Source organism: Acyrthosiphon pisum, chromosome A1 (genome assembly GCF_005508785.2).
Source record: "Acyrthosiphon pisum isolate AL4f chromosome A1, pea_aphid_22Mar2018_4r6ur, whole genome shotgun sequence".
Lineage (NCBI taxonomy): Eukaryota > Metazoa > Arthropoda > Insecta > Hemiptera > Aphididae > Acyrthosiphon > Acyrthosiphon pisum.
The window spans coordinates 169,121,575-169,131,363 of NC_042494.1; the positions used below are offsets into that span (position 1 = coordinate 169,121,575).

Here is a 9,789-nt window from a genome sequence, read left to right on the forward strand (position 1 = left end):
TTTAAACTGTTACTATAACAACGTATGAGGAATCTAGTATTAAATATTCAAAATGTTTGACCCAACAGTAACATTTTTTAAAACGTTTATAGAAAAATTCAAAACATCTATAAATAGCCCAATATACAAGTAAAAATATTTTAAATATGTTGTCATGTATATAAAATGATAAAATAAACATAAGGTAAAAATTTCAAGTACCTATTTAACATATACACACTACACACGCACAAATAGAAAGAAATCATTGAAAAATCAAAAATGCATCATTCCACATAGAATCTAAAAGATCTAATTTAAATAGTAAATTATAGATACTATTTTACTGATATACTGCAGTACAGTTAACTTTATAGCTTATTTTTTTTATTTAAAAATTGTCAGTATAAAAAATAAAAAAACATTCTTATTAAATATTCAAAAAAAAAACAAAAATATATAAAACAATACATGTGACATCAAAATTTATACAAAAATATGTTCATAATACTACAAACAATGAGTGCTTCTGTAAGCTGTTTAATTATAATGATGTGGTCTATCAACGACTACTCCACCATAAATTCTTATTCCATTTCTTGACAATCTCTCCATGGTCCAAGTATTGGTGATAGGGTTGTACATTTCTACAGTATCATTGATAGATTCCTCAGATTTTCCACCCATAACATACAAATAATCATCTAATACCACTACTCCTACAATATCAAAATGTAATTTAACTTCAATAAATGTAAGTGAATACTAAAAAATATAATAATTTATTCACCAGGCCTGTATCTGCCCAAATGCATATCAGCTATAGAAGACCAAACTCCATCACTTGGTTTGTAAACCTCACAACTTTTAAGATACTTTCCATCATAACCACCAAAAGCATACATTAAACCGTCCAAGACTCCTACACCAGCACCTTCACGATTTTTAGACATGTCTGCAACTGAGGTCCATGTGCCAAGTGTGGGATCATAATATTCGACAGATTTCAAATGTCCACCATTATAACCTCCAACCTATTTAGTTTAATAATGGACATGAAATGTATTACAAATTAAAAAAAAATAAATTATATAATCAGTCACCGCGAATAAACTATTATTCAGTACACCAACACCCAAATTATATCTCTTAACAGACATACTGGACACCATTTGCCATTTTTGGGTCCTGGCATTAAATACTTCAACAGTATTTAAAGCACTGTTGCCGTCGTGTCCTCCAACCTAGAATTACAAATAATATACATTTTTAATATAAAAAAGTAAAATATTGATTTCACTTACTGCATATATGGAATCATCCAATACACCAACTCCCAATCGCCTCCTACTAACTAACATGTCTACCATTGGAACCCAAAAGGGCGATTGTGAAGATACATCAAGCATACTAACAGATTTAGAGCTTCTTCCATTCACACCACCCATAACAAATACAAATTGATCACTTAACACGCAAAAACCAGCTGTCTTACGACAATCATTTATGCCTGGTGCATTCTCGCGTTGTTTGGTTGCTGGGTCATACCATTCTGTATGACACTTTGGCAATGTGTCACACTCATTGAACATTAAAATAACCTTTTAAAATTAAACGCATGCAATTATTGTGTAGATGAATTAATCAATTTGGAATCATACTTTTTGAAAACCATCAAACTGTCTAGGTTTAAATCTAATCGTTTTTGGAATGGTAAAATGTTGTACTGTTTTTTGGTGATTAAAATAAAATGCTTCGATTATATAATCATTACCTAAAAAAATTATAATAATAATAATTCATAAAAATATAAATTGATTATGATAGCATACTTATGTAAATAACATACATTTAGGACTATTTTTTAGTAGAGGTTCTTCAGATATATTAAATAATATATCAGGCTTTAATAATGGCAAACGCACATGTTCCATTAAATTTGGCAAAAAATCATTTCTACGATCCAAATCATGCTTTACCCATTTGATAACACATTCAAATACCTACAATAACAATTATTATTTAAAACTAGATAAAAATATAATAATAATTTGTTAAACCACCCAATAGTGTATAATTATCACATGATCCCATAAATATAAAAGCTTCAAGCTCTTGGGTTTCTACTTTTTATAGCGACCAAAGGAATATTAATTATTCTATTTTTATGGTATTAACTATATATTATTTGTTATTTTTAAATACACACACAACACAATATAGACGCGCACTCCAAATTTAAAAAATGTTTTGACACTTTTAGACCTATTTATAGACATTTGAAGTAAGACAAATAAAACTTTTTTAGTTTATTTTCAATAACAGTCAATAAAATTATTTACATTTGTTCAACAAGCTTTATTGGTTTTAGTTATTTAATTAAAAAATAAGATTTGTAGAAACTTAAGCCTTTAAAGTAGATTGTAATATTGTATGCACACAATAATCTTTTCATATGCAACTTTTTTGGAAAATAATTAAAACTTCTCCAAAAATACAGTATTACTAATGTCTAATAGAAAAATAAATTAGTTAATTAACAATATCATAAAATATCCTTAGTAATATTATTAAACTGTATTTTCTCAGAATCACTTTCCCGCCTTTTTATGTTGATATTCCATACAAAATATTAATAATACAATTTGTAGTTTGCTTACTTTTTCTTCGAATGGAACAGCAAGGTCATTAGAGGAAATAAACTTCACCAAATCTTCAGAAGATAAAGATAGAAAATCTTCGCTTTTAATCACTTCTCTGAAAATAATAAACATTATTTTTATAATTAATTACTTACTCTTGATATAGATAATTAAATTAAGTTTGTCATACAAAAAATGTTGTTTAATATATGCTTCAGAACTCGACAATAAATCCGTACAGTTATGTAAGTCAGCAAATGCTTTGAAATCAAAACAGTTTGAAGAATTCAGTTGTTTTTGTAAAAACTCAGCGCATGCTTCATTTACATAATCTAACTGTAATACATTTGCTGCTGATAACAACTCCTTAGAAAACAAAAAAATTCACATAAAATAATATTATGTTGTTTAAAGTCTATATAAAATCAAATATTTAATTATACCTGTACATTTTCTTTTGTGACTATAATCTCTCCGGTATAAATATAATCTATTAATTGTTGTAAGATGGTGGAATCTAATTCTCTTATATTAACAAGATCTTTATTGCTCTTATCAAAATTACTGAACATTGCTCGGAAATATGGACTAGCGGCAATTAGAACATTTTTATGTCCTAATACTAAAGTACCGTCATTTGTTTCAAATCTAATATCACATAAAACTTCATTTCTAAAAACAAAATTGTGTTATTAATATTTATTTTGAATGAAGGTAAAATCACTGTAAACATACTTGCGTAGAGATTGTAAATTTTCTAGTATTCTTACAGAGTGAGAGTCATTTCTAAAATTAGTTGGTTCACATTTATTTGATTGCAGAACTTGCTTCAGGTTATTTGCACAAGATGAAGCCTGAATGGTATCCATTTCTTTCACTGACATAGCTAACACCTTCAAATATATTTTAAAAATTGTGATTCATTTTAATATCATCATTGTGTTAAAACTTAATAATAAATGTAGGTACTTTAGACAGGGTAAAAACCAACAAAATACTGATGTTAAGAAATTATTAGTTAATAAATAATTATAGAAATAAATAATATGAATTAATAATGTTTATTGTTCAAGATACTAAATTGTAGGTACGTAAATATAATGACAGGTGTATACCTAATCTCAGTTTTTTTAATTTTTTGTTACCACCTAAAATGTTTACAGGTCCTTTTAAAATAATAACTAGGTCTCAACCACGAACTATTACCTACTGGCTACTGTATATAGTTTATCTCTTGTTAGTTATAATAATATTTGCTCACATGGAAAAATTTATTGAAACAATAATAATAAAAAAATATAGGTTAGGTATGTGATTCTAATTATCTTAATTATCTAAATAATCTATACCTATTAGATTCATAAAAAATATTTTATGAATTTCGCCTTCACTTTTTATTATTTTTACTCTACATGTTTCCCTAGAAAGTCGAATGTGGCTGGGGTGATGTACCTACCATATTAACTTCTACTTCCTGGATAAACAGGTAGAGCAGGAATTTTAAAAAGCTGGTCAGGAATTCACAAGAATTAACACTAATTATCAGCGCAACAAAAAAATTCAAGAGTGTAAAGTTTTTACAATTTGGTCCAACCTACAATTTCCTTTACTATCCTAATAATTAGATACCATACTGGCATAAATCCATACAGGTGCTAAAGTTCAAACTCAAACAATTGAGTGTTTTTGGAAACATAGAAAAGTTAGTTTTTTAAGTGACATATAAATAGACACGTTTGTATAGAATATAATAATATGTACTTTTTTACATACAGACTGATTTTATCAAAATTCTTACCTAGTCGCGATCCGGGCGGTACGTGGTACCTATGTGGCGGTGTAGGTCGTAGGAACAGTCTGGATCAGCGATTCTCAGCGTGTCGTCGATGGCGGATTCGGTGGACGGCGGTGCGAGACGGAAGTATACGGAGAGCCACAAGTGACAACTGACAACCGACGACTGTTGAACCTGTGTACTATAGACACTAATACACTACCTATACTCTATTCGTGCGAGCGTGTGTACTGCGTAAGATAAATAATATACGCGAGTATTTTCGGCGTTCTTATCGTTAGTCATGACAAACTTGTTCATAGCTACAATCAAGGTGGATCCACCTTGGCTACAATATTATTTATTATCAGAAGATCTTCTTTGATCGGTCGGTGTGTGGCGACGGGAATGAACTAGTTGGGTGACCAAAAAACTAGGTGACTATTTTTTCGGGCTGCTAGTGATAAGCCGTGCATAGATAATAAAGTCTACCGGCTATGTGGCGATTCTGATTAATGGTTTGGCGGAGATATTAGACTTTAGCGCTATATGCGAGCACATTCGATAGGACGTACTTGGGCGTAGAGCTTATCTCCGTGTTGGGCTAAAAAAACTGAGAAAGGGTGGAAATGTCGAAATGTCGACCTCTGTTTGGTCGAGCGTCGCGCCGAGCCGCCGAGACTCGTCCGCTGTCCTTTTAAAGTCGGTGCTGTATAGTATAATATGTCCGTATCTACGCCCAGTGTAGCAGAATTTAATAGCTTATTCGTAGGCATGACAAATAATTATTAATTTGCATTTGTTTTCGTTCTTATACAGCGACACGTCCCCGCATGTCACTAACCGCGCATTCACATTGTTCGTCGAGCTTACATTTTATTGAGTCGGTACTCGGTACTCGGTGGCATACATTATAATGTATGATGTATCATAAACTAAAGTATCAAACCATGGTATATCATAAACCGCATGATTTAGATTTGGTTCTAGTCTGCGCAATACGTCACGTTTCTTACACAGTTACACATAATAATATCACAGAACAAACTTGTAAAATATATAAATATATAAAAACTTATAATAAACTTAACTATAAACTTCATCATTATATTTAGTAGACTTCCAAGATAGATCCAGACAATCTTTTTTACCATTTAAATAAACGTTTAGGTAGTTAGCAAAATGCCCAGACCATTTATTAAATGTATTTTTATCTATTGTAATGGGTAGTGCTGGAAAGAGATTTCTGTCATTACCCAATATGGCCGTGGGTGCAAATCCCGGGGGGATTCTCTCGAGGTTGGATTGCCGTCAGTTACAGTTTCTCAACTGGCAAGGGCCATTCAAAATACTCTCAGTAAATAGCAATTCACATGTTACTATTCAAAAGGGGCGTCGCGAATATCGAATTCATAAAAATAACGTTAAACGTTATTACGATGACGATGACGAAAGACAATGACATATTATAACTTTTATCATAAACCTACTCTTTGTTCTTTCGTACCTCTTCATTTATTTTCTAGTTTTCTATTTCTATTCTCTTTTATTGTTTTAGAGTGAAACAACATATTACCTTCAGAAACTTAGTACAATTATAGGGCGACAACAACATAACCTTAGTGCTTTGTAGTACAAAGTTTGTACCACGACGAAATACCATACTGTCTAATAAGCCATATTGACACGGCTATAAAAATTTGGTAGTACCATATACTATGGACCAGTAGACATATTGGAATTTACACGTACGATCACCAATTTTTCACACGACATAACAAAAGAAAACAGACCACTTAGAAAACCATTGGGCTTTTACCTAAAAGATTTTATAGATAACGCAACGGACCCAACGTACTCGCTTATATATGAGACTCACATTTCAATAAAATGAATAACAAATTATCTATCTTAATAATTTCTTAATATATTCTTATTAATTTATTTTCTCACTCTAACACGTTTCTTACATGAATATAACTGTATGATATATTTAAATATATAAACAAGTTATTTACAACAGTTGTAAATAATATAAGACTATATAACTATAATCAGTGTCGTTTTACAGTAAAGTACCCGAATTTACAATCGTGGATTTCGAGTTCGGCAACTTCGGCCGTGACTGGCTAATTTTAATATCAGGCGTCATCATGGGCCGATGTCAACCGGATATAGTCACAAAATTAGAGGGGAGTGCCCTAATATTACAACAAGATCGAGTCGTGACTCACGATGAATGGATTGGAATGGAATGAATACGTTTATATAGTAAAACAATTTCAAACTATCTTTAAGGATAAACCAGTATCGCTATATACACGGTACTCGCTCAAATATTCGACTCTGATCATACTCAAAAACCTAACCTAACACGATTCCAAATTAAGGAGCAACTCGACAGATACGAGGCAATACTGGTATGGTAAGGTAGTACCGATAAAAATATACTTTTAAAATAGTCGAACTTCTAGGCATAGATCGACACGTATTCTCGCTGCGAAGATGGGACGTTAACATGGATAGCCACTTATTTTTACAATTAACTGACATGGACGACAAACGTATAATAGCCACCATGCCATTAGGAAAACATGTTAAAAACGGGTGGCAAGTGGCAACTTAAACATGATGAAGCACACACACTAATGTGCGACGACCAGTCTTGTAAAGTATTCACTATTTGAATACTGTTTTAAATACTTTTTTAAGAAGTATTTAAATACGTATTCTGAATACTTTTATTTGTATTTTTTATTCATTAAAAAAATACTTTTTTCCGATCCAGAAAAATAGTTTTAAATTTGTGACAAGATATAATATAAATCATGAATATTATTCTTTAAACGAAATATAATATTGGCCCATGATATGATTATTTTCATAAACACCAATGTGTTGTATCCCGTATCGGCCGTATCATATGTGGTCAAAATGTATAAATAACTTATGATTACCTACGTTGTATGTTTAATTATTAATTAATAAATATTAATTACCAATCATTCAAAAACTGACAAAAACTAGTTGTGAAAATAGTATTTGAATATGTATTCTGAATACATTTTTTAAGAACTATTCGAATACGTATTCTGAATACCTTAATTCTCATTTATTCGAATATGTTGTATTCTGAATAAAAAATAAAAGTATTCTTTATAAGGCTGGCGACGACCCGTATTACCATGGGGAAATCGAGGCGCATGACCCGCGAACAGACGTACAATGGACGCGCTATCTGTTTCTACATATTATCATTGATTATACATAGTATGTATACTATGTATTATACTAGTATTATACTATGTATAATCAATGATATTATGTATAAAATACATAAAAATATAATCAATGATACAATACGAAACAAGTTTAATAAATTTACTTAAACATTTCATAAAACTTAAGATATTATTATTTTAGATTCTGAGTGAAACGATGAATGTATTGATTTTACAATGATGTGTGTTTTTTTTTTTTATTTTTTTTTTGTGTCTGTCTACATCTTTTAGGACATTAAAGTGCTTCGATTTTCTTCAACAGTATCTTTTCTGATAGGAAAGTGAATCTAGTTGGTACTTTGGGCGGTCAAAAGCGCCGTGAAAAACAAAAGAAAAATTAAGGAAAAACGGGAATTTTTACGCAAAATCTGTTTTCGAGAAAATTGATTTTGGTTTTTGCTGTAACTTTAAAACGAATGACTGTAGATTCATGAAATTTTCACTGGTTGTTTAAATTTCCATTTTCTATACATATTAAAACTTTCAAAATATTTTGATTTGTTTTGAGCTGTTTACGGACAATTTCAGTTTCCAATTTAATTAGTTTTTTTTCTATGAATGTTAATAAAACTTTATTTGTTGAGTAAAAATACTTGAAAATTTAATACAAGGCTCCTACTATATTGTTACAATGACATTTGAAAAATATTAAAAATCCTTAGTCACAGATTTTTTTTATTAGCATTTAAAGTTCAAAAATTGACAAAATATGGAAAAATCACGAAAATTAGCAAATTATTTTTAGTTAAGAATTCGTAAAAATTTTTCTTTTTAAATCTAAGATTTGAAAATGTAATACAAGATTCCTCATAATATTGTCTATCTTTATCAAAAAAAAAAAAATGTCTACAAAAAAGTCAAATTAAATTTTTATGAGCGTTTGAAATTCATATTTTTACAACATTTGATATTCGCTCGATTTCTCGCATGTGACGATTTTCTTATTTAATTGTAATTGAAAAACGAATGACTGTAGATATTTGAAAATTTCACTGAATGTTAATATTTTTATTTTTTTATACATCATAAAATTTTGAAAATATTTTGACTTTTTTTGAGCTGTTTACGGACATTCTCAGTTTTCTTTTTTTTTAGTTTTTTTTTCTGTAAATATCAATAAAGTTTTATGGTAGGTATCAAAAAGTGTAAAAATTTAATGCAAGGCTCCTTATATACTGTTACAATAGCAGTTGAAAAATATTAAAAATACATAGGCACAATTTTCTTTTATAAGCATTTAAAGATCGAATTTTGACAAAATGTATCAAATTTAAGATTCAATAATTATTTTGTAGTTAAAGATTTATGAAATGGTCAACTTTTATATTTAAGGATTGAAAATTTAAAACAAGATTCCACGTAAGTAGGTTATTCTGTTACCAAAAAATCTAAAAACACATAAGCACAGTTTATTTTTATACTCATTTTAAGTTCAAATTTGGACGAAATTACATATTATAATACCTAGAATAACTATTTTAGTTATTTTGTTGGGATTATATAATATTATTCGTGGGTAGGTACATGAAACTTCTAAAGTATACTATTATATTATATGATACATATCTATGATAGTATCACGGTTGGTTGTTGATGTATAACGCGTTATATTAAGTACCTAATGAATATTGTGATATGATTAATTTGGAATTTATTATAGGTACCTACATATTATAAGTCAATTTTTTTTTAATACCATAGATAAGTATATAATATGTCTTATACCTATAGACTGACATACCGTCTCCGCTCAGAATCGTTTTTCTTATACAATGATATTATATCATTGAATTCAAATTTAATACCAACCATTATACAGTGACCCACTTGTAATCTACTGTACAGCAGAGCGACATCCACTTACCCTATACTTTTTATTATTATATCGGGATATGGGTATTATCATTAGTTGTCTTATTATTATTAATCAATTTTTATATAATTATATTATTCATTTTTTCTTTTTATTATTATTAGTTTTATTATATAATTCGGGAATGGGTATACACCTATTATATATATTTTAAGAGAGAAAAAAAAATTATACAACATAAATACCTATAAACTAAACTTGACTAATATAAGCTAAAACGATTTTCAGACTTAATTACTT

The 9,789-nt window shown here is 29.3% G+C and overlaps 1 protein-coding gene across 2 annotated transcripts; it reads right to left on the bottom strand.

Moving 5' to 3' along the window:
• Positions 1-203: 203 nt before the first annotated feature.
• LOC100159227 (kelch-like protein 17) lies at positions 204-4,939 on the bottom strand. Of its 2 annotated transcripts, none has more exons than XM_016806568.2 (11): positions 4,420-4,939; positions 3,357-3,514; positions 3,065-3,293; positions 2,812-2,987; positions 2,640-2,736; positions 1,829-1,982; positions 1,641-1,753; positions 1,284-1,580; positions 1,083-1,223; positions 770-1,013; positions 204-722 (listed from the first exon to the last, which is right to left on the bottom strand). In XM_016806568.2, exons 2-11 carry the CDS (start codon positions 3,503-3,505, stop codon positions 520-522), a joined length of 1,803 nt encoding a protein of 600 aa, XP_016662057.1. In that variant the 5' UTR covers positions 3,506-3,514; positions 4,420-4,939; the 3' UTR covers positions 204-519. The 2 variants fall into 2 exon arrangements, with proteins under 2 accessions (XP_016662057.1, XP_016662058.1); XM_016806569.2 differs by having other exon boundaries at positions 207-698; positions 4,420-4,938.
• Between the last annotated feature and the right edge of the window lie 4,850 nt (positions 4,940-9,789).

Bases quoted from the DNA above. Each gene is read 5' to 3' on its own strand.
- LOC100159227 (XM_016806568.2), bottom strand. From the start codon at position 3,505: ATGTCAGTGAAAGAAATGGATACCATTCAGGCTTCATCTTGTGCAAAT. The intron at 2,988-3,064 runs GTATAATTAAAT...TTGTTTTCTAAG, and splicing joins TCACAAAAGAAAATGTACAG to GAGTTGTTATCAGCAGCAAA. The intron at 1,754-1,828 runs GTATGTTATTTA...TAATTTTTTTAG, and splicing joins ACTAAAAAATAGTCCTAAAT to GTAATGATTATATAATCGAA.